The sequence below is a fragment of the Nilaparvata lugens genome, chromosome X (genome assembly GCF_014356525.2).
Source record: "Nilaparvata lugens isolate BPH chromosome X, ASM1435652v1, whole genome shotgun sequence".
NCBI classification, from domain to species: Eukaryota; Metazoa; Arthropoda; class Insecta; order Hemiptera; family Delphacidae; genus Nilaparvata; species Nilaparvata lugens.
The window spans coordinates 101842600-101869062 of NC_052518.1; the positions used below are offsets into that span (position 1 = coordinate 101842600).

The 26463-nt window shown below is 35.3% G+C and overlaps 1 protein-coding gene across 1 annotated transcript in view; it reads left to right on the forward strand.

Moving 5' to 3' along the window:
* LOC111048183 overlaps positions 1 to 25844 on the forward strand; it is a 61437-nt gene extending 35593 nt beyond the window's left edge. Inside the window, exons 5-8 of the mRNA XM_022334048.2 lie at positions 6129 to 6198; positions 8303 to 8452; positions 10466 to 10608; positions 16182 to 25844. Coding sequence (XP_022189740.2) covers positions 6129 to 6198; positions 8303 to 8452; positions 10466 to 10608; positions 16182 to 17882 — 2064 coding nt within the window. The 3' untranslated portion in view covers positions 17883 to 25844. The remainder of the gene's footprint in view (positions 1 to 6128; positions 6199 to 8302; positions 8453 to 10465; positions 10609 to 16181) is intronic.
* Positions 25845 to 26463: the final 619 nt, after the last annotated feature.

The window sequence follows — 26463 nt, forward strand, 5'->3', positions numbered from 1 at the left end:
TTTTTGGACGTACATTTTTGTTTGCCTTATAAATTATACGAGATTGAATGGAACTTGACAAACACATCATATGTTTGCCAAGTTATGTTCAATCTAATAGAATTTAAAAGAATTGTATGTACAAAATTTGTAAAAATTGTAAGTTCAATAAGTATTGAATTGTATGTAACTCAAGTTAGTCTGTGAGCAAGCTTGTGGTACAGCTTGTGAGCAAGTTGAGTTTCATCAAATGAACCCATTGGGAATAATACAATTACAAGTAATGGATCACTGATTTGGATTCAATAATTGCAGAAAATAAAGTAACAGATGTAAGGTGGAAAGTAATAGATAAGCTGGTGCCACCAGCTAGAATTGCCTCCAAGAAACCACACGGGGTCACTAATGAGGGTAATGAAGCGGAATCAGAGGACAATAAAGTATGCTAGTCGAGAGTTAGAGGATGAACGTTTTTGGAACAATAGCCCAGTGTACAGGTAGCGCGGCCCCGCCTCGTTTCTTTTACGTTTACTTACACGTTTCTCGTGTCTGTTGAAATTTGCCAGTGAATATGTGACTTTTGACTTGACTTTTATGAGACTGGCCCCTGCAGAGTATGGAACCCTTGTTTGTTTGTGCAGTTTTCACACACAACTGTTTCATGTAACATTGAACAGTGCAATGCGCACAATAACTGTTGCAAACTGAGACAGACTGGCACCCTGTTCGTAGTAACATTGCTCCACCACATCTTGGATGACGAGAGTCAGCCGGCAGGGAAATGTATGAAATATGCAAGCTACCTCACCTCCCAATTCATGATGATTTGCGACTGGACTGAGGCTCAAATCCAGAAAACCTTTCTGGCAGATCACCCCAAGTCAGAAAACCTTCAATCAGTTCAACAATAGACTGAGTCATGGTAATCTGTTTCAGTGAGAAATAAGGATTTTGTAGATAATCCAACAAGGAGGTTCATTTTTTCAAAGTGGGGCAGAGCCGATTGACGAGTTTAGAAATGTTATAAGTAATGAACCGTTCAACATGGAAAATAATTCTTTAATGGGTTCAATTGAGTTTGAAATGTAGTTTGTATTGTAAATTTTTGAAAATTTTATCAGGTAAATGGCGGTCATCAGCAGCAATACACTGATGTAGCGTATTTTTAAGTTTTGAAACGCATTCTGGCACTCTGCGATTGGTAAGTCTCTTTTGTGACTCGCTCCTTTACTTCTTCCAAGGCGTGTGGGCGATCTTTGAACACTTCATTTTTGAGGTAACCCTATAGAAAAAGATCGCATATGCTTAAATCGGGTGAGCGAGCTGGCCATAGTTCTTTGAGAATGGCAACATCACCATCAATGTCACCTCCCAGAGTTATGTGACAAATTCAAATTCAAATTTATTTCTCAAAAAGCATACACAATTATAATAATAATAATATCTAAAAATAATACAAGAAAAATACTATTAAATAATTATATAAAAATACTCCCAAAACTGCAGTATATTTTTTGTCCATCTGTGTTTAAGGAGTAGCCTACAAGGTAAAACCTGTGCGTAGAGAATGTTACAAACGTTCTGCGCCCCAAATTGGAAGAGCTTGCTGAGGAACATGACTTGGGAGAAATGGTCTCAGCAGGAAGCTATAGCCCACACAGGGCGCATTTCAATGAATGTGTTGAGACAAATGTTCCCAGGGCGGCTTATCTCACTAAGGGTGGACTTGAGGTGGCCGGCACGCTCACCCTATTTAAGCAAATTTTTCTATGGGATTACCTCAAGAATAAAGTTTTCAAAGATCGCCGAAACACCTTGGAAGAACTAAAGGAGCGAATCAGAGAAGAGATCAATTGCAGTGTGCCAAATTGCGTTTTAAAACTTCAAAAATACGCTACATCAGTGTATTGCTGTTGATGGCCGCCATTTAATTGATATCAAATCGAATCATTTATTTGCCATACAATAAATACATATTCAAAACATAATAAAAGAAAATACATAATTCTATAATCAAAAGCACAAAATAATTAAAACAAAAAATTAAGCATAAATAATACCAAAATCATAATTAGATTCTCAATGGTAATCCGGCATCACCAGCAAAAGGAATCAAGCCTTGCCCGCTGATATAGTTTTCAAAAATTAACAATAAAAACTACATTTCAAACTGAATTGAACCCATTAAAGATTTTTTCCAAGTTGAACGGTTCATTACTTATAACCCTTCCAAACTCGTCAATCGGCTCTGCCTCACTCTGTATTATCATAAGACACAGACAAGCGGGCTGTGATCGGTGCGGCCAGATCGTCAATTGTTGTCGAGTTACAGACCGCCAAACATTACCGCCTCGATTGAGTCTGCCACCAAGTGCTAGTCGAGTAACACATCATTCATTTTTGCAAGCAAAAGGCAATTTATTTATTCATTCATTTCATCCAATGACCTTCTACAAAAGGGGTATATGGATCTGTCAAATTTATAGCACAAGAAAATGTGTGCTATCCTCTTGAACCTCCAACTTGAGGTTTGTAATTCTCATTGAACTCCTCCACTGAATATGCACCAATTGACAGCAGCCCCCTTCTCAATTGAATTCTGAATTTCCTCCCTATTCTTTTAAGTGGGATGGCAACGGGTTGTACATTCGAATACCTGAGCTCCGTTCATACATGCTACTCCGGTGTGCATCCTCTCTCAAGTCATTTCTGTATCTGGTCGAGTGTCCATGAAATGTCCCACTTGTGTTGAATTCGTGAATATGTTTTTTGATGAAGCAGATTGTTTCAAAAATATATATGCTTGGGAGTGGAAGAATTTCAAGATCTCCTAAGTAGGGCCGACAACTTGTTCGCAATCTTTCAGCTTGAATCTACCAAAGAATGAGTCAAGTTCACGCAGGAAACGTTATATGTGATGATATTGTGCGTGAATGGAGTTAGAAAATTAAAGACTCCAGTTGAAAGGAATCGTTGTGATGCATGACAACTCGGCCTCACCAAACGGCTTCTCCAGCGAATAAAATGGGATAATTTCGATCATCCACCATACAAACCTTGCTTGGCCATTATTTCATTTATTCATAGACAATATATACAATAGATTATGAACTTGAACCGGCCGGGTTGGTCTAGTGGTCAGGAGCGTTACAACTTTGGTTAGCTAGCACAACCTAGTTCGTGGGCTCGAATCCCGCAGATGGCATGGACGTTTGATCATTTCATCAATTCACCCACACACAAGCAAAAAGCTCATGGGGCATCATCCACAATATAAAAAACCCTCAAACTCAAGACATGACTTTGAGTGCAGAGCTTTCAAACTAACGAGGAGCTCCTAAACAACGTCATAGCCCACTTGAACTCATTTGGCGGCAGCATTTTATGAAGGGTTTTGGTAGGCTGGTCCACTGGTATGACAAATGCCTCAACCTTCACGGCAATTATGTTGAAGTACAATCATCATAAGTGTAAGTAACTTTTAGTGGAAAAATGATTATTTTATAATATACATCCGTCTATTATTTATGGCCAATCGGAGGTTGAAAAAATACCCTTGTACGAGGTTGAATGGTTTTGAGCTGATGAGCGGTTGAATGGTTTTGGGTTGGTGTGGGTGCGTCTGAACCGCTTTAGAACAGGTCAGGGAAGATGTCTAAAAGTAATGCATAGATGGGGCCTGGTTAATTCCCAGTCCTCTTTGTTCAGAAGAAAACTATTTTAATTCTAAGACTAAGATTTTAATCGTTTAGACTGATTGAAGAATCTACATACCCCTTTTAAAGGTGGTCAATAGATGATTTGTCACCTGGTCATATGGGACATATATATGAATCATATATTTATCTCATATTGTTCAGGATTTTAGAGTTTTAAAATTAAAAAAAGTTTAATGAACAGTGTTTTTGTCTTTGAACAATCTTGTCATCGACAGAAAGATTGTTTATTTCATTTGTTGTCAAAATTAACGTAGCTTCTCTTTTGTTTCTAATAACAAACGTGCCGCTTGTGCGACAGATAAAAATATGTACTTGAAATGGCTTTCATGTTTGGCATTGACTGAGTTTATATTAATACCCAAAATTTAACTTTTGGGCAGAGAGAGCTCGTTCGTTAGGACTGTGAGTTAAGTCCGGCTGATCCAGTGAAAAAGGCTAGATTTCGTTTCGTTTTATAATACAGTTATTCTGTCACAGATCGGGAAGTTTAAAAATAATTGTATTGTTAAGGGAGACGGGTTCTGAGCCTATTCATTGGTTCAGTTAATATTTGTTCTTTTAAAATACTAAAGTCGCGATTAAACCAGTGGATGCCAGAGGGGGAAGCCATTTCAAAAAGGTAGGTGACTACTGAATCATTGTTCTTAAATTTTCATAGCCACAAAGATTGAATCATCATTAGCAGCAAGCGAGTGTTTTCCCCATAAAATTCAACGTTTTTATAATAGAATTAATCTTGTTTTGTTTAAATGTAAATATGTTAAAGACTCATTAAAGATATAGTTATTCTGTTATCTTTTGTTATAATAGTTTTTCCCTTTACAGATTTAATAATAATAATGATACTATGAGCCATATTGTCGCTGTGTGTCTTATTTGCAAGGCTTCCAGGAGGGCTATAAAAGAAGCAGTTAACCAGGCCACACTTTAGCTCATCAATTTCTCTTCACGCTATTAGTTGAGAGTATAGTTAAGGATGGATAGTGTAGTATAGATCTTCTTCTTTCGTGTCTGGGGGCACACAGAGTCGAATCATATTCCAAAATTTAGCCGCAGAAACTGCCTTGTCATTTTCAAAAATAATGTCCTCCATCGTGCAATGTATTTCCATATTTAGAGAGGTCATGAGGTGTTCATAGTTGAGTCATTGCACATTGGCACATTGCATCCTCACTATAACCCCATCCGACCTGCATCTAGTGTCACCTGTTCTCAAACGATTCAAGGACTTCCACGTGGTGTATGGCAGTTGGAAACCGGCAGCCCCTTCCTCTTTGAGTTCCATGATGGTTTCAGGAGCTTCCCTACTCCACAAAGCAAGTCGTCGAACTTCTGGTGCTCACTAGTTGTTTTGTAGTATAGCAACAATATTATTTGAATGAAATACAGTATTGTGGCTGTGCTTCTAGACATGAATAGTGTTGACTAGGCTGTTTGAAATATGTTATAACTAGACATCACAATCTACTATACATCATGCAGTATCCTATACTATTAAACGAGCAATTTATGTTTATATATTTAGATGTTTGGATGTTTGTATTTCACCGGATCTCGAAAACGGCTCTAATGATTCTCACGAAATTCAGAAAATAGTAGGTTTATAATATAAAGATTCGATTCCACTAGGTCTCATCCCTGGAAAAACTCTCTGAAGGACATTAAAAGGATGATTCGTCCTTGGAAGAACAGATTTCGTCGTCTGTCGATAACAGAAGATGCGTGTGCCTGTGTGGGAGATCAGCTCTGTAATCATTTAAACAGTTTACCGTATCTCGCGAGAAATATTATCTAGAAATTTTAATACTCTATCAAAGTAATCTGATTTGTCAACATGACATGGTTTATCACTCTAAATTAGAGTATATCATAATATTCAAAGTTAATCATTATTTTACAGTTTTAAGTGATTAGTGAGTGTTATTTTGTTATTCAATTTGGTTTGTAAACAATCTAAATTAGAACTTTTCTGTTTTTAAATATTTTGACTGAAAATTGGACCTGAATTCAAGTGTATGAAACATAACTTACTTTTTGGACCATTTATAGTGTATAAATCAAAAGTCGGGGAAGAAACAGTTTTGGGCTGTGCCTGTTTTTCCTTTCCCAATCATTTTGAAGAATTGTGCTCTGTTTATCAATATGAAAATTGGACCTGAATTCAAGTGTATGAAACATAACTTACTTTTTGGACCATTTATAGTGTATAAATCAAAAGTCGGGGAAGAAACAGTTTTGGGCTGTGCCTGTTTTTCCTTCTCATTTTGAAGAATTGTGCTCTGTTTATCAAGAAAATAACAAATAACGAGCGATGCTCGGTGCTCCGATATTATCCTTTATGATTGGTTGATTAATTATTTGATTTTTACTTTTCTTTTAAATTAGGTACTCTTCTATTGTCCTTTACATTCTATTCTTTCTTTTTTCCAGATTGGTATTAACCCCGGACTCTTTGCTGCTTATAAAGGCCACCATTACGCGGGCCCTGGCAACCACTTCTGTAAGATATGTGTCTCAGGATGCTCTACTTTTTCCATAGTTTTAAGAATAGATAATAGAAGATAATAATTTGAGCTGGATTTGCACACAACAGTGACAGTGAAAATATAATTCCCATAAGCTCTAATGGGATTATACATACTGACTCGGCTGGGCTGATTGGCAATAGTCCAATTAGAACCCGTGGGATTTATATTCTGGTTTCACTGTTCACAGTCACTATTGTGTGCGTATCCAGCTTTAGTTATTTACAATGATACAGTTTTGAGTAAGCATATCACATTCGGTGGAGTGATCCATGGTCTATAAGTCAATATAGTGGATAGAGTGCAGGCGTACCAACCTGGAGATCCTCGGTTCAAACCCGCTCATCACCAAAGGTTTTTGACCGGGTCACTCTCGTGTTATCGGATGGGCACATCGAGTCGGTCCCGGCTGAAGTATGACAGTCGTAAAGCCCATTGGCGGCTTGAATGATATATTCAGGCGAGGTGCAACCTTCCAAGGGATTTCTCAGCAACAAAAGCCATATGAATTTACTTATACTTTTTGTGTAGTTGAGAAGTTGATATTGTTGTAATTTATTATTCATATTAAATAAAATGACTAAGACATTGTCAAAAACCACAGATATTATTGAAAGTTAGAAAGACCGGTTTCGGTTGTTCAACCATTGTCAATAAACTGTTTATCAGATCAATCAGAGATTGACATTGACTGATTGATTGATTGATAACCTGTTAATGAGATAAACCAGAGATTGTCAATGATGTAACAACCGAGACCGGTATTTCTAACTTTCAATAGAATCTGTGGTTTTTGACAATTTCTTAGTCTTTTTATTTAATACTTTACTTATTATTTAATTTCATAAAAATATAAGAATAGTAAAGTATGCAAAGTATTACATATTTGACGAAATGTATTGTGTTGCCAGAATTACATATTTTCTCATGAATAAACCAAGTTTTAATATGATAGAATAAACTGTCATATGTTAGACATCATATTTCTTGTATGTAAATAAATAAATACATGAATAATGGTTAATTTTACTACTCTCAATTTGCGCAGACAGTTTTTGGCTTGTTACAGATCCTTGATTTATGAATCGAGAGCTCGGTTGTCATTTACAGCGACCAATTATCAGGCCTTGAAAAGCTTCAGACCCAAGTTTTTTGGGAAAATATCTCAGACTGGAATACCAAAACTTCTATCGAATGATTTCGGCTGCTTTGGTTACTCTGTTTAACTGGTCGTGATGAGCTCTAAAAAGACTTATTTGAAATATCTATCTACTTCGAAATTTTTCCAACTTGGTTGACTCCAGTTCACCAAACTATTGTAGAATAGAAGATTCTAGAATAATGTGGACTCTTGTTGTAAAATGTATTAGATTTGAATCCACATTATGATAGATAGTGGTAGCAACTATTCGATTATTATGAGTTTATTTCAATTTTCAATCTGATTGGTTACTCTGTATAATACGGTTGAGACAAGTGTCTATACTTTCCAATTGGATTTATCATTTCTAGATAATTATTGTTAAACGAAAATCCGAATTAAATGTTCTAAATCACCCCGAAGACTTCTGCTACTGCAAATATTGACAACAGGGTAAATAGCTAGATGGAAATTCGATGAGCGCTACTATACAAAAATTATTTGTCAGCCCGGGAATCGAACCCGGTACCTCCTCATTTCCGGTCAGGAATGCTTACCCTTACACCAAACTGACAATCTCTGGATAGCAGCGCTCATTTTATACGAAGCTATAGCGGCCAGCCAGTCTACAGTTTACAATTTATACATTCTACAATTTATTTTCATCTGTATTTCTAGATAATTCACAATAGCTTCATACTTGTATCAGGAATATTTTTAATGAAAGATTTTGCTACCATCCCAATGTAAACTTGTTTCAAAAACCTGTAGGCTTTTACTAGAAACTAGTTTGAATATAAATTAGTATCATAGTCATCTAGGATACAAATTCACAGTATATAGGATCAGTGTATAAATTCACACACCGGATTTTTTTAATGGTTTGTGATTATAGTATTTTTGAGGATCATTATTCTATTCTGTATTTGATTTGGCAGGGAAATGCTTGTATCTATCGGGACTTACACCTGAGCCTATGACCGCTGAAGACGACTACAAACTACTCAAAGTAGGAATCGGCTTCACCAACATGGTAGAAAGAGCAACCAAAGGTAGCGCTGATCTCACAAGAAAGGAAATAAAAGAAGGTAATGATCATTTTACTACAAACGCATCAATATTATTTGCATAGTAAAGAGGCGTTTACATTAGTTAAGTTTCCTTGAATTCAAATTTTCCTGACGTTTGTGTAGAATCAATTATTTTTGCATTAATACTTGCATAGTAAAGGAGCGTTTACATTGGTCAAGTTTCCTTGAATTCAAGTTTTCTTGGCGGTTAATGTATTTTTCAAACTTGAAGTCAAGTTCACAAGAACAGAAACTTGAATTTACTGAAACTGTTGAAAATCGAACTGATTCTGATAAAAGATTTCAAAAGAGATGATATTTTGATAGCGCATCCCCTCACCCTTCCCCCATAACAAGCCACCAGCCAGCAGTCACCACCTCATCCAGTCTGCCTACAACTCCTGTGGAAGCCGTGTCGCTAAACGCCGTCTGAATCGCAGGTATCTATTTATTGGCCGCTTGCCACTGTTAATTATTTATATTGTCTGGAACTCCCTTAAATCGCGGTCCCCCGTAATCCCTCAAAATCCAATATACCAATGTAGACCGTTTTTTAGATGTTGAACATGTTTGAACTTTTGATTCTACTTGAATCTTCCTACAATGCTACCTAAAAATGGGAAAATCAGATGAAGACAGTTGTCAGTCAATGCAGAGTATATAAAAACAACTGAAGTATGATGCAGATGAAGAAGAAAACTTTGATATTAATTACTTTTTCACTTCATAATTATTTTCTTTTGAGATATGAAAACTTGAATTCAAGTGGACTTGAATCGCCCATTCAACTCAAACGTTAAAAAACTTGAATTCGAGGAAACTTTATGTACTCATGTAAATGAATCGTATTAATCATTACAATATTTGTGAATTGGCAATGCTCATTTTACTACAAGCATTTATATATTTGCTTAGTAACAATCACTACTACAATTGGTAATGATCATATGGCAAATTTGTATTGATGATTTTACTTTTATAGCATTAATACTTCTTAAAGTGTTTTTACAAATTCAAGGTTTATGAATAGATGCACTACACATTTTTGTAGACATTTGTTATGTCGCATCCACACTCTCAACAAGTGCATACAAATGACGACGATCGTGAGAGTGTGGATGACTGCTTTGCCAGAGCTCGCCTTCATTGGCCATCGCATGCCATCGCTCCGATATTTGTCTAGTGGCCAGCCGAGCATCCACAAATGGTCACATTGCAGTGTGGATGACAAGACCAACGTGGTCAAGCTTACCAGCTTGGCAAGCGAATTGGCGAGAGTGTGGATGCGGCATCTGAAACATGAGTGACCTATAAAGATTTGTTGACAGGAACAAGCAATTAAGATCATCATCAACGGTTTGTAGCCTAAAGTGAAAGTTCAAATTAGAACAATCGCCACGTTCTGGGTAACACAGAATTCCCTATATGATCGGTACCGCTTGCACTTGGATGATCTAGGTATCATTACTTGTACTATAATGAGATCCACGTTATAATGGAAGTGGAGAAAGATATGAGAACATCGTTGCCGATTCTCTTTCTTGCCACTGCGTTCTATAGGAGATCGCTGATTCCGGTATATCTGATGTAATATTAAATGTTCATTCATGCTTATAATAATCAATCATATTTTATTCGTCAAGAAAATATTTTTTTCAATGATCAAGATGAGACATTCTCATAATCACGGTTCAATATTTTGTTAATTAGTTATATTTCCACATTGTTCAAGAACGATCTGGTAACGTTGCGGAGCAAGAAAAGAATTATCTGCTTGTCAAATGATAGACAAGGAAAACAAATCAACACCAATGTCAATCAAATACTGCGATTGATTTGATCATGAATGCTCTAAATTTCGAGCTTCAATCTCGTTGAGCAGTTAATGGAAATATTTTAAAACAGGAATCTATCCAAACAACAATTATAGCCTAACCTAGATATTGGTGAACATCCCATATCAAATAGAATTTCATTTACATTGTTTGATTGTATCATCGCTCTATTTCTAATATTTTCTTTTAATTGCAGGAAGCCAAATTTTGTTGGAAAAACTCCAAAAATACAAACCGAAGATAGCAGTGTTCAATGGGAAACTCATCTTTGAAGTTTTCTCTGGAAAGAAAGATTTTAGCTTCGGCAGACAACCAGACTGCGTTGATGGAACAAATACGGTAAGTTCATTGATTATCTTATCAAAACTCAGAAATAATCAATTCATAGTTAATAATTCAAAAATAAAGACTCATAGTGCCGTTTGCACAACAGCCGGTTAAATTTTAACCGTGATTAATTCCACGTTTGATTAAGGCGTTTTTTAAAATCGTTTTTAATCCTCGATTAGACGAGGTTTCGTTTACACCAGGTCCTATTCTACAATGAAGCTAAAAACCTCGGCTAAACGAGAAGGGATGCTTCGATTAATCCTCCTGATTCTCTGATTGGTTCTCGTGAAATTAATCACGGTTAAAATTTAACCGGCTGTTGTGCAACCGGGCCATAGAGTTTTTCTAATTTTGAGGTTGGTGCCTCAATCACCCTGTCATACCACGTCAGTTTGCAACGGTGTAGCTGACTTGACGAATTGACAGACTCCCTGTGTATCAGGTTGCAACGTATTGGTGTGATCACATTGAATGCAAGTGCAAGTCGAATCATACATGAGCCGAAAAACAAAATTTGAAAAGTGCCATTGAAAGACATAATGAATAAAACCAGAGCGAATGCTCATAAGCAAGAGCATGGAGCATAAGGTTTTGCTCATGAGCAAAAGGTAGAAGCAAAAGCATTTGCTCATTTTTATTTGAATAAGCTTTACCTTATACTCTTACCTCATGCTCCTGAACTCTTGAGCAAATGCTCACGTATTTTAAAGATTTTTCATCAGCTGATTCGCTTTTGTAGCCTTACTTTGTTTTTATAGCTCACGGAAGCGCTAAATATGCAAGTAGGGGGGCACCGCTTGTGTTTGCGTCGTCTGCTCTGTTTTTTATTTATGAATAGAGTTTTAGGTTAGTTGAGTTTAGAATTTTGAAATAATAGCGTGAAAAAATGTCATCTCTTTAGCATATTCTTATAATATCAATAGCCTTCTTATAATCGTCTACACTCTCATCTTCTTAAATGCCTATTTCCTATTTTGTGATGGCTATCTTTTGTATTATTTTTTTGTAGGGATAATGGTGATATATATCATGGTTGAATCTAAAAAGAGTTTTATAGTTCTCAACTATTGGTTGTGATCGTATCTGGTATAGTTTCCTCTTCCTCATACGAATTAGTTGAGCCATTTCACTATGAGCAAGGGTGATAAGCTGCTCTAGACTAGACTCGCCTTTTTTGAAGCATTTGCTTCAAAAGTTGAGCAAATGCTCTAGTTTATTCATACAATTTTGAGCAAAAGCTTTTACTTTTAAGCAAATGCTCAAACTATTTTTTTGATGAACATGAGCAAAAGGTTTAGCTCACGTTTATTCATAGAAAATGAAGCAAATGCTCCATATTTTAGAAGTATAAGCAAATGCTCAACTTTATTCATATGGCCCAATGACTTGCATGTAGCTGCTCAACCAAAAAGTGTAAGCGTTCAGTGTGAGTGTTCCTATTGCTCTAACCAGATTGGGCGTATTTCGTTTAGTCCAGGTGTTCGATTAGTCTAGGTGTTCAATTAACCCAGATCGGACTTTTCCCATTAGACCAGGACCTGGTCTAATCGAGACATGGGCTAAACGAGACGGGATGCTTCGATTAACCCAGTAGTTCGATTACATCAGGTGGTCTAATCGAGACACAGGCTAAACGAGACGGAATGTTTCTATTAGCCCAGTAGTTCGATTACACCAGGTGTCATATATACTACAATGGCAACTGGTCTAATGATATACTGTAACGAAACCTGGTCTAAACGAGACTGAGGACCTGGGATGAACGAACTACTGGGTTAATCGAAGCATTCCGTTTCGTTTAGCCCATGTCTTGATTAGACCAGGTTTCGTTTACACCAGGTCCTATTCTACAATGAAGCTAAAAACCTGGGCTGAATGAGACTGGATGCTTCGATTAACCCAGTAGTTCGATTACACCAGGTCCTGTAACTCGGTTAGACCAGGCTTCGTTTAGACCAGTGGTTCTCAAATTGTGGGGCGCGACCCCCAAGGGGGCGCGATCAATGCTCGGGGGGGGGGGTTGGCGCAAAGCTTGGTTGTGAAATTATTTAAATTTACTTCTAAAATAATTACGATAAGCAATCTTTCTACTTTTAAAATTCTACTTGAAAATATTTTAATGAGAACTTGAAATAGTTTGGCATGAATTCAAAACCCATTCAAATTCTCAATCAATGAGTGCTCCCTCAACATGATAGAAAATGAAAACCTCATTGATCTCCAAGGTGAGTATGCGCTTAAAATGGAGTTTGAAAAAATTCTCTCACATCCTTCTGGATTGATGTGCAAAAGGAACACCCAATTTTGAGTGATAAGGCATTGAAGATATTGACTCCATTTGCGACAACCTATTCGTGTGAAACTGGGGGTTTCTTCTCTAGCTGCCATGAAAAGTAAATTCACATCAAGACTGGATGTGACCCGAAACTTGGAGTAGCGTAATCAGAGCTGACACCTATTTTCAACAAACTCTGTGCGAAAAAAACAAGCTCATCCTTCACACTGAAGCTCTTTTCATTGTTAATTGCTATGAGAAACAAAAGTAACAACTATGTACTATAGTAGCTATCTATAGTACCTGAATAAATTATAATTGTTTGTATAGAATTTGTTGTTATATGTAGGGGGGCCCGGCTTACAGCTGAATTATGCAGGGGGGCTCGAAGTGAAAAGTTTGAGAACCACTGGTTTAGACCACCTGATGTAATCGAACTACTGGGTTAATCGAAGCATCCCTTCTCGTTTAGCCGAGGTTTTTAGTTTCATTGTAGAATAGGACCTGGTGTAAACGAAACCTGGTCTAATCGAGACACTTCCTCCATAGTTTGTTTCTCATCTGCAAGCTTGGTCATGCATAGCCAAACGTGCACTTGCACATAATACGCATCTAATGTGATCATACACTAATAGTTATTTGTGCAACTAGTGCGCAAAGTGACAGTTTGCTGCACCGAAAGAAAAGGCGAGGGCGGAATGATTTCTTGAGTGCAGCAGAGGAACTTTGCGCACGTATTTCACATTAAGTTTTTCCTACAGTTACCATTTAATATGAAAAGTGGGTAATTATGGGTAAAATTGCCTGAAATCCATCAAATGTTTTTCTGTGTAATTTTATTATTGATAAAAACCTTAATTTATTGTCAAATTGAATAAAAATGTTGTCCTCGTATAATATCTACTTAATAATTTGCTCGTTGTGCTTCGTTGCACCTCTGCTCACTATAGCAGCCCAGTCACTGTTACCAACTTCATTCTGATTTTGCTGCACTGTTGCTCCATATAACCTACTAAGTATTTTGTGTTGCCATGTTGCAAATCTGGAGTGCAGAAAAATTTTTCCCGCACTAGAGCGGAAAAGTGATTCTTTGCGTTCTGTAATCAGTGCAGCAATGGCCACTTTTCAACGTAACTGTAGGAAAAAGGTATTTTCACACCTAGCAACGTGTAGCTAAGAATACGTTTTCGGAATACGAAGTTGTCCTATCTCCTAATGTCAAATCCACGCTACGCTGGTGTAAACGGGACAAATTGATTAACATTGGGAGATAGGATGGCTACGTCTTTCGAAAACGTATTCCGAGCTACACGTAGCTAGTTGTGAGAATACCTTAAACTTGATGCTGTGAAATTCGACCAACTGAACGGCTACGGCTAAACTTCCCAAGTTTTTTTCAGTTTCTCAAAAATGATTAAATTAGGCACTTGATGAACTGAGACCCTCCCTGTGAGTCGACGATAGTGAAGTTTTCTCATTGGATGGACTCCCAACTACGGGAAAGAGATTTCAAAGAAAATAATGTCAGAAAATCGATTCAGTATGTCTACCAAAACATCACAGTTCTATTAAATATGTCTACCAAAACATCACCTTCAGTAAGACAGCCAGTGCCCTATTTCACAAAGCAACAAGTCTTGTTAGCAACCATGGCTACTGACAAGTAGTACCAAAGACCCACAATGAGATATAGACCCACAATGCCTATGCCTTCCCAATGATAGCTCTTACTTGAAATTGAAGGCCGCCATTGGGGTATTTTAGCACGAGATATTATATCTATATATATATTTGTAATACAATAGATCACAAAGGCATTGGTGACATTGGTGTGTAATAATCTTATGGGTTGCCCCCTCAATGGGGGATTCCAATTCCAAGTACGACACTAGCGCTGCATGTGAGTCTATGCATCTTTAAGGTCTTTGAGTAGTACTATTGAGCCTTCGTTCAGAGAAACCTTAGCTTGAAGCTCAGGTTTCTTTGAACCACGCAGCGTTTTTGCGTGTTCACTGATCGCGGAAATCACGCGTGCGTGATAAAAGAACGGGTGTTTTGTTTGACCCCTCCCTCACAACGCGCGATTATAATACCGGGTGTTTCAAAAAGAATGACCCAATTTTTAACAGTTATATTTATTTTAACAAATGGTGTACACAAACCAATCTTACATCAAAATTACTCACAGAAGTATCAAGTTTATGATGATGTATTATAAGTGTTCTTTGTGCCCTCCTTTTGAGGCTCGGACGACATCTAGACGGTAGCCAAATTCATCATTCCAGACTGTTCGCATGATGTCTTCTCAGACTGTAGCTACTGCATCAGTTATCCTGGTTTTTAGCTCCTCAATATCAAGTGGTAAGGGAGGAACAACGTTAAAGATCGTGTTCATTTCCTCCCTTAGCACTTGATATTGGGGAGCTAAAAAAAGGATAACTGATGCATTAGCTACAGTCCGAGAAGACATCTTAACAGTGTGGGATGAATTTGGCTACCGTCTAGATGTCGTCCGAGCCTCAAAAGGAGGGCACATACAACACTTATAATACATCATCATAAACATGATACTTCTGTGAATAATTTGATGTAAGATTGGTTTGTGTACACCATTTTTTAAAATAAATATAACTGTTCAAAATTGGGTCATTCTTAAAAACCCAGCTTAAGGTAGAAATTTCTTGGTTGCTGACACATAATTTTGACAAGTTTTGTATGCTACCATGCCAACGTTTTTGGGAATCGCTTGTTAATAACAGGCAGAACGCCTGTAAACCCTTGAAAGTCTACAAGAGTGACTTCGTGAAACGCTTGTTATCAGCTGCATTCGCAATTTTCCATATAACTATGGTTGCTAACAAGACTTGTTGCTGTGTGAAATAGGGCTCGTGTCAATCGATATTTATTTATTCTTGTCTTCAGTACAACACAGAAACATAAACTTGAAACATGAGAAACAGAAACATGTCACTTGGTTTTTTGTTTAGCAGTTTCACAGAATTTTTAAAAAAAATTAGAATTAAATGTTTCACAGAAACATGTCACTTGGTTTTTTGTTTAGCAGTTTCACAGAATTTAAAAAAAAATTAGAATTAAATGTTTCACAGACACATGTCACTTGGTTTTTTGTTTAGCAGTTTGTAATGGTTTGATTCACAATTTTCCATTTAACTATGGTTGCTAACAATACTTGTTGCTGTGTGAAATAGGGCCCGTGTCAGTCGATATTTATTTATTTTGTCCTCAGTACAACACAGAAACATGTCACTTGGTTTTTTGTTTATCAGTTTGTAATGGTTTGTTGCAGTACATGTGGGTGATGCCGTCATCTAGTGCCCGTTGCGCCCAACTGCCCAGAGCTGCAGACAAAGTTCCCTTCTATGCTGCCCTCAAGAAATTCCGAGACTACTTGAATGGCCTGGTGCCAGAGCTTGACGAGAAAGAGATTGTGTTCACCTACTCCAAACTCAAAAACTTCTTCGAGTCCGATGTGAAAGAAGAAGGTAAAGATGGACTTTATGGTGGTTATAATAACGATAGAGATAGTTTAACAGATTTGAGCAATGCTGTGATCAAGAAGGAGGGAGAAGGGGACCAACCTTCATCCGAGCAGCCTAGAAAGAAGAGAGGCAGGCCAAAGAAGATCAAAATCGAAGGTCAAGTAGAGGTCAAGGAAGAGCCTCGACCAAAAGTCATCAAAGAAACTAACAGAGACCCAGAGTCTACAAATGATGTGCCAAAAAAGAAGCGAGGTAGACCGAAGAAGATAAAAACCGATGATAACATGAAGCCTGCTAACAGCATGGTGAAGTCTGAACACAGCAACCAGGGTCCTACGCATCTATCAGACGGCTTCGCTCCAATTCCATCGCCGATGAATCTTTGCCAGCAGGGTTTCCCTCCGATGTACAGCACTCCACAGCCCTATCAGAACCAAAACTCATCTCAGTCGCCATTGTCCAGCCACACTTTCCACCAGTCGCCCATGCAGTCGCACAGCTACAACCAGTCTCCGCAGCCCCCCTCCTTCACTCACTCGGATCTCTCGTCAGAAATCAGTGCTGCCATATCTTCCGATCAGAATCTGGGCTCCCGATCACCTGGCTCGCCAAGCCTTGGGCCTCCCGACTTCGAGCCACCCACATCCATGCAGGAAGAGTCCAGTAAAAGTCCACCAATGACCACCAAGGAAGAGCCCGATGAAAATCACCACGCCGATTGTCACTTCTCCAATGCTGCAACACCCACTAGAAAGAAATCGCCCGATTTGAGCTATCATAGCTACGAGGAGTTCTCTGGTGACTCGGAAAGTCACTCGTCGGTCAGATACCCTCAAAGGCCACCATCCGTCTTTACTCCAAAGACTGGTTCTCTCAACCAAGACGTTTCTTCTAAGAGCTTATCCGGATTGGAATCGCTAGTAGACCAAATACCCAACATAAGCGATGGAGATGCTCCACATACCGTGGAATCGTTAGAGCCCAGCCATACGTCCTATAATGATGACTCGTCATACCTGACTGATTACCCGAGGGTGTCCCATTACAGTCCACAATACAGCGCCTCGACCCCGACACCCAGCATGAATTTCTCGGTGACATCTTTGGCCAGCAGCAGTGCCGTCTCCAGCGATGACTCTCCATCTTCATTCTCAGTGTCGAGTCTTGCATCCAACTACAATGCCACCTCTTCGTATGCAGGTCTGATGGGTCCTCCCCACCCTCACCCACATCCCCATGCCCATCACCCCATGGGAGGTCATCTTGAGTCGCTGGTAGACAGCAGTCGTATGGCAAGCATGTACCCCTACAATACAGGCAACCCCTATTCGACGCCTTACCCCGGGGCGGCTTCTGGCTACCCCTATTCTCCGGCTCACAACCTCCACCCTAACTTCCCCTATCCATCTCCCTACTCTAACTCGCCCTATCCTCAGGCCAGCTACCTTCCCAATCATGTATTCGACAGAATCAAATCTGATCGAATGGATATTGGCTATCAGTTTTGATAAACGAAATTTGTAATGGTCTACCTTAATTTTTTTATTGTTTAAAGAAACCCTCCGATGTATTATCATTAGCAAGACTGCTTTATAATGTAATCGCTTTATGTTTTATGTTGAAATTCATTTTCCTTTACTAGAGGTAGTAAAGTGGAAATTGTCGTCAGTAAAATTTATCTGATGTTTTTGAGAAGGATTCGTGGTATCGTCTATTATAAAGCTGCGTGCAGACTTTTGCTCCACCAACACGCGCATTTGGCTTTTCATCAGCTGATTATATCTGTATTTGTACTGAAACTGTTAGAACACAATAAAGAAAATATCAAAAGTACCCTTCATTTCGTCGCATCACTACTAGGTTATCTATTTTATTTACACTTGAAAATAGCTCTTGAAGAGTTGAAACAAACCTGAAATTATTTAAATCCTGCTTATTTATTCTATTTATACTTGGAAATGGCTCTTAAAGAGTTGAAACAAATGAACCTGAAATATATAAAACCTGTTTATTAAATCTATTTATACTTGAAAATGGCTCTTAAAGAGTTTAAACAAATGAACCTGAAATATATAAAACCTGCTTATTAATTCTATTTATACTTAAAATGGCTCTTGAAGAGTTTGAACAAATGAACCTTAAATATATAAAACCTGTTTATTAATTCTATTTATACTTGAAAATGGCTCTTGATGAGTTGAAACTAGTAGTGTTGCTGTGAAGGGTACTTTTAATAATTTTTTATTGTGTTTTAATTATCAGTAGCCCTAGAAAGAAGAGTGAATATAGAACCATTAAGATACTGTTATAATAAGCTTAGCATCAGCTGATGAAAGTGAAATGCGCGTGTTCATGGCGCTGAATTCTGTAAGCAGCTTAATATGCCTAGTATCTCAAGCATAATTGACCGAGATTCCCAAATTATAATTTCAGATTACATGGTATCCTTATTATCAGACAATTAACCATAAATACTTGCTCAACTTGCTTTAATTAGTTTTTTCAGTACTACGTTGGTCGAAGATTATAGCATTTACTAATTTTCAATCGCTCATCAAACAAACTACGGAAATTCATTTTCTTCTGAAAATGTGTACAAATTTGCACACAAATGCCACAAATTAGCTATTTAACAGATAGCTACCAGAGTACCAGATTTATTTCAAAAAATGTTTATTACGGATGATAATTCTGACTAATATTGAGTAAGAGGTTTTGAATCTTAATGAGTTACCGTTCACAATAATTTGAATGCTATCTTTTTTAAAGGTATGCAATAGTTGAATAATTGTGGAATCCTTCTATAATATAATATCGCGTATGGAGAGGATTGTTTTATTGTCTCGTAGTTGTTTATGACATTATTACACATTTATCTCATATGATACTTTTGCTTGTTAGAAATACAATTATTTCTCTATGTCAATGGAACCAGTCAATTTTTCAATTCATTGTAATGAATGGCTAAAGTTGTTTGTTTGTATTTTGGAATGTGTATTCTTCAAACAGTAAGTGTGTTTTATCAGAAATATTTGGTATTTTACAATCAATCGATTGTATCAGTGTTTAGAATAATTGTTTATTAGTCGGTGTACTTTGAGAATTGATTGAAATGCTGTTTTAGCAGCCTTTCAAAGTGTAGTCTGTATTTATCCAATATTGTAATGATTTTCCTGTTAACTACCCTGCATTTATATCCAAACCATATATGTTTATTATTTATTACTTTTTTTGGTTGTTAGTAATAATTGTTATAGTTCTATGTTTGTCGACAACCTTAATTGGAAATATAATTGTTTAATCATACTACTGGTACTATCAACCAGAGCTGGAAGCTTTTCAAATAATCTATCAATGATTGTCACCATAAGTCTTATGTGCAATGTGTTTGAAGCATTATCATCTTTTGAGATTACTTCAAGCATTCATTATTATCTCATTGAAACGATGATTTTTACCGTTATCTCGTTCAACCTGTCACCATTATTTTATCGAAATGATATTATTCTTCATTACCCTTATTGCAATATGTGCAATATTATGCGTTTCATTATTTCATTCTAATATTTGTTGTTAATTTGTAGATATCTTTATTATATTTTGTTCTGTTGCTAAATGTAGATTTTTATTTTGATTTTTTGTAGTCATGCATATTAATTGTTTTTGAATTCATTAATTTTATTTTGAATTCATATTTTTTTGACATCGATTTGGAATCTTATTATTTGTATGCCACAATGTACATATTTTGGGTGCAAGTGTTCAAAGAGTGAGTGAATAGAGTTTTAAATTACATCTGAGACATATCAGTATAATAAAACAAATTGTTTACCATTGAAAAATGCAAATATTACCGACGGATTCCTTAATAATTATGAAATCATTCTATTGGATTTATTGATCAAATTTGCATTAAACATTTTATTGCTGAACGTTTGATTCAGTTATTTTGAAGTACAACAATATGAAAATAGTCAATAAGTTGTCGAATTTCGCTCTTATTTCGACATCTAATTTTCTAAACATATTTTTCTTTGTCAATTGCATAATTTAATGGAGTATTTGCAATTCTAAGATATTTGAAAAAAATTAACAATTTGAATTATCAACTACCTATATCACCAGTACAAACTTCAGGCTTCCAGAATTATTATTCTTAATTCGATTCTTCCAAATCAATGTCGTTCCATTATTTATGATAATATATTCACAGTACAAAAATAATAACTCATAATTTTGTTTGCTTTTTTCATGAATTTTTAAATTTATTATTATTTTATCACATGATTAATACTGTCATTGAATGATGTTTACTTTCATCATTACTGCTTTTCATCATTATTTCATGTAAGCACGGTTATAGCACAAGTGAGAAAATTCATAGTTATGAAGTTTGGCTAATTTAATCTTCGACTAAATACTGAATTCTCAATCAAATCCACTCTAATTTATTTGTATCATCATCTTTATATTCTTGAGTAATCAATCGCATGCAATTTGTATCATTATCTTTTATCTTTATATTTTTGAGTAATCAATCGCATACACTTTATACTCATTATAAATCTTATTCAATGTACTTCATTTCAATCTGTACATAATTCTTTGTTCAAGTTACTTTTGAATATTTGATTAATATATTTATAACATCAACTGAATATTTTATCATATGATTGAAATTATTTTACTCATTGCATTGTTTTCACTAAAAATAGAAAACTTGAATATTTTCAACTGCACCGTATTTTTTATCATTGGACAGTACCTACAGTGAATCAGGTCTTGTAAAAGGAAAGTTTATGAATGAAAAACAGTTGAATCAGGTTTTGCTAAAGGAAAGTTTAGGAATGAATCTATCTCTTTGAAACTATTGTTTCTGCCATGCATGTTCCCCTCTGATTCAACCTTTGAATTATTTTCATTGATGGTTTGTAATCCCTATTGATAGATTATGCTAAGAAAAATGTCTGTCTATTGAATTCCCCCACTATCGAAATAACTTAAAATCTGAATTAAGAAAGTAAGTTGCATTGTGCTTCTTGTTGTAAAATACATTGGTGTATCTTGAAAGTTGACATTATTCAATTGCTAAATAATATCGATGTTCTACCCCTGTAGATATATGTGCTCATCTTGGTACCGTTTCCAATTTCAGTGTCAGTGTCAGTTGTGTTCTCTGTGATATAGTAGCTAGTAGTAAGATGTTTCAAACCTATCCACATATATAATATGTAGCTTCTTCAGTAGATAATTACTTTCAATGTTTAGGTTTTTAAGACTGAGAAGAACACTGTTAATTATTTGTGAATATGAACCCGCCAAGTCATTTAAATGTTTGTTGTTCCTCAGAATATGTTTCAACTCCCTTCAAGCAGTTTGCATGTAGCTTAATCGGTGTTAAATTTGGTGTGGTTTTTACGTAATTAAAATGAATATAAATCTCATCATGATCACAGCATTGGGAGTATTGCATAATTAACATGTACAAATCATAGTACAAATCAAATTCACCTATAATATTTGCTTCAATCAAGAATGGTCTAGTCCTTTATGCTGATTGACTGGTATTTTTCCAATATCTGTCATAAGCCATATTCATCGTTAATGAAGTGAATGCAGTTTGTAAGGATGAAACTTATCTACTATGAATGTCTATTGGTGTCAATTATGTACTACTAATCAGTGACACTAATTAATTATTAACTCTCTTGGTGTTCAAACTAGCGTGCATTGAATTCATTGTCTGTGTTGATTGAGGTCTGTGTTCAATATCTGTTTATGTAAGGTGCAAAAATATCATTCGATGTAGAATATGAAACTAATTGAATTGTACGTCTATTATTTATATTTATTTTTGTTTACAATACACCATTCGAAGATCTCACATAGGATTATGTTATACGTTCTATTATACCCTAAGAACAAAGAGATTTGAAATGAGATGTTGGTAGTGTATATTGTACAGTACTAGAAATAATCTTTAAACACGTCACTCAATCACGTATATTTGATTATTAATAATTTTTATCAGTCATATTAATATAATCATTTAAATACTGTAGTAGAAACATATAATTTTGTTCCAATTTTTCATTTATATCGAGTATCACAATTATGTTGTAGGTCTTTATTTATATTATAACCCCCTAAAATGAATTTTTATTCTGTCAAGTATAGTTCAATATTATTTTTAGATAACAGTTTCCAATCACCATTGATAAAACTCCTAGAATGTAAATCCTAAACTGAATGAATAATGAGCGGAAGATTTTTTATTTCCGACTAAAGTTCCCACTTGTTATATTAACGTATTTGGAGGTGCTCAAATATCCTATGATTTTTGTTGTGGGTCTCTATTATAATAATTTACAGTGCACTAACTTGGGTTAGGATGGCTTATCGTGGTATCGAGTCTCATAACAAGAGTTAGTTTGCATTATCACCGAAGAATATTATTTAGTTTTTTAAATCGGTCTTCCCACCAAAAAATCAGTTGGAAGGATCTTATAAATTTGATCTCAGAGTAATCTATCTATCTCATTTCACTGATTTTGGAGTTTTTTCGACCAATCACGTTGCAGAATCATTTGAAATCTCTTTGAGGAATTTTATCATTAAGAATTATGGGTCTCCTCCAGAGAATCTAATTTAATTCAAAATGCTTCTCATTTAATTTGGTGTTAGTTGTAACCGTATTGGTACAGTTTATGCTCGATATTATTATTTGAAAATTATCATTGAATGATACCCATTTCTGTTGATATTATAGTTGTATTATCCCAAACGAAAAGATACATTTGTATCTCAATATTATTATTATTTGAAATTATCATTGAATGATACCCATTTCTGTTGATATTATAATTTTATATTCATATTACAGTTGTATTATCCCAACCGTATAGATACATATGTATCTCGATATTATTATACTGAAGCTGTCTTATTTACCAGATATTATTAATATTATTTGAAATTGCAATTAAATGATACCCATTTCTGTTGATATTATAATGTTATATTTATATTAAAGTTGTATTAACCCAACCGTATAGATACATTTGTATCTCGATATTTTTATCCTCAAGTTTTCTTGTGGACCCGATATTATTATTTGAAATAATTATCACTGTAGGATACCTATTTCTGTTAATATTATAATATAATATTGATATTAGAGTTGTATTATCCCAACCATGTAGATACATTTGTATCTGGATATTATTATACTGAATGTACTCGATATTATTATTATTTAATTATTCTTTGAAATTATCACTGAAGGATACCTATTTCTATTGATAGTATAGTAGTAATATCCCAACCATATTGATACAGTTAATCTCGATATCATTATATTGAAGCTTTCTCAAGGACCCGATATTATAATTTGAAATTATCACTGGAGGATGACCATTTCTGTTAATATTTTAGTTGTAATATTCCAACCGTATTGATATTATAGTTTATGCTCGATATATTCTGTAGTTTCTCGAGGTCCCAATATTATTATTCGAAATTATCACCGAAGGATATTCTTTAGTTTTTTAATTGATTCCATTAGGAAATTGGCTGTAATTGAAACGAGCTTATATACATATAGGCCTATTTGTAAAATGGAAACAGTTGAAAATATATTTTTTTAAAGTTCATCCAAGTGAGGATACCACCAAATTGTGGTTTTTTTATTTGAGCGGTATTTGATTGGTAATTCAACTCAGCTAGTTGGATACACATTTGCCTAGAATTTTTTTGTTGTTTCTCATTATTACTGTAATAATTGATATTGTAAAATAGATGTTGAATGGGTTTGCTATTGATGTAACTAATTAATGGGTATTTTCGGTTAGATGTTGTCGATTTCATTTGTTCTCTGTATTGTATCTATGTCACTATTGTCGGATGTAATGATGCTTTTGAAAGTAATTACACATTGAAGTTACCAATCAAATTTGTCGGCGGCGACACAATTAATGATTGTAATCAATAGTTTTTGAGCCCATCAATCAATAGTTTTCAAGCCCTTGTACATTTTGAAAGCATCATTATTTGACCTCATATAGGCTGGGGACGTTAATGTGCAATTTGACACAAAGTATTATATCCATATTAGTAAGATCTGTGTTATCAGCCTCTAGGATGTTCCAGTTCACAAATTTCTATCCAAACATTGTGGACTGATTGAAACCCTGTTAGTAAATCATCTTTGCTGTTAAAATAAGTAATTCGAATGTTTTAGTTGTTAAATGTAGAGAAACTCTTTATGTGGACGTTGTATGATTATTGTATGTGTGATATGACTCTATAGAAATCTTGTTAACTTTTTACACTTGAAATGCATATGAAGTATGTAATTTACCTTGGGTAAGTTTATTTCTGTATGTGAAATTGGTGTTGATATTACACAGGGAGACTTTGAGTGTTGGCAACTTGAGGTTACTTTTGTTCTCTGTAACGTACATAATTAATAAATGTTCTTGCATTTAGCAAGTTGATGGCTGCCGTACTTATTTGTGAGTTACTTTTAAAACTCTTACTAGTAAATGGATTTAGTAATTATTTATAGAACCCCATGCAGTATAATGCTCTACCTCATCATGTTCTATCGGATAATGAAACAGCTTTTCGGAATAATGCATCAGAAAATGATTAAATTCATTTTGTGACGTATTACATCTAATTATTATATGGGAAAATAGGTATATATTTTATTATATTGACATGCATTGTGTGCTGAGTGATTATTACATTAAGTAAATGTTTTAATGTAATATTACCGTATCCTGTTGGACTACCTACATAAATGTTGAACCAGGGCTAATGAGTGTGTGCATGTGATTCTGTTCTATTTTCTATTGTACAATAACAGTGTAATTGACGTTGTACTTTCACAGTACAGATTGAACGAATGATATTATTGTTTTTTATCCATTATCTTGTCGAGATATGATATTAAAAACTTTGAACTTCTTGGTGTACTCAAATTTGGAATGAGTAATGTTTGATGTCCTTCATATTAAGAATGGCTAGCTAACAATTACCTGTTCTGATATATAAATAGATTTTTGTTAATAAATTGTCATAAATATGTTCTCAGTATCGATCATTGTGATGAAACTTCTCTAGGTGGAAATAGCAGTTGTAACTTATGACTGAACTGATAAGTGGTTTTCTCATTTAATATCTTATTGTTGTTTGAATTTCATTTAATGTTTGATAATTGTCAATGTTACATTCAAATTGATAAGTTTTCGAGGAGTCAACCAGTTTCGTTGAAAAAATTATTTTTATTTTGCCTTGAAATTGTACAAATTATATGAAATTTGGTTTAGTTTTATAAATTAATACAAGTATATAGATTAAATATATTTGTCTATTACAAAATTCAATATATTATAATTGTATAAATCTTCTGTTTTCACTGAACAATTCATGGATTTTCTGAATAAAATGTGTTGAAAATATCAAAACTGGTATTAGTCATTGACTTTTCCCTCTGTTACCTATGAGAGAAGTTGATATGATGAAGTCCATGGTATAATGGGAGTGGAGGAAGATAAGAGAACAGCATTACCGATACTGTACCTACTCACTGCCAAGCAAACAAATTTGTAAAATTGCGTACCGTTCAGGAGATAAAGCCATTTGCAAATTTAATGTTTGCAGCTGCAAAACTCACTCTGTTTAGTAGCTAGGGATGCCAAATTCGGCTCCGACATTTCTCAGGTCAAGCTCTATCTATGGTGCAAATTTCTATAGTGAAAAATGAAAATCGCTCGAACTTCGTGATCTTTGCAAAATTCCTTACCGTTCGGGAGATATGACCAAATTTCAGCCAAATCTGAGGTACTTTTCGTCTCAGTGTGGTCCATGATGGTACATCATGGTACATGATTTCCATCAATTTTTCGTGAAAAATGAAAATCGCTAAAACGTTGTGATATTATGGTCTTTGATGCGAGAAACACGAATCTGGAATCATATTTGCAAAATTCCTTACCGTTCAGGAGATATGAGAAACTTTAAGCCAAATGTTAGATACTTCTTGTCTCAGTGTGGTTCACGAAGGTTAGTCCATGCTACCAATCA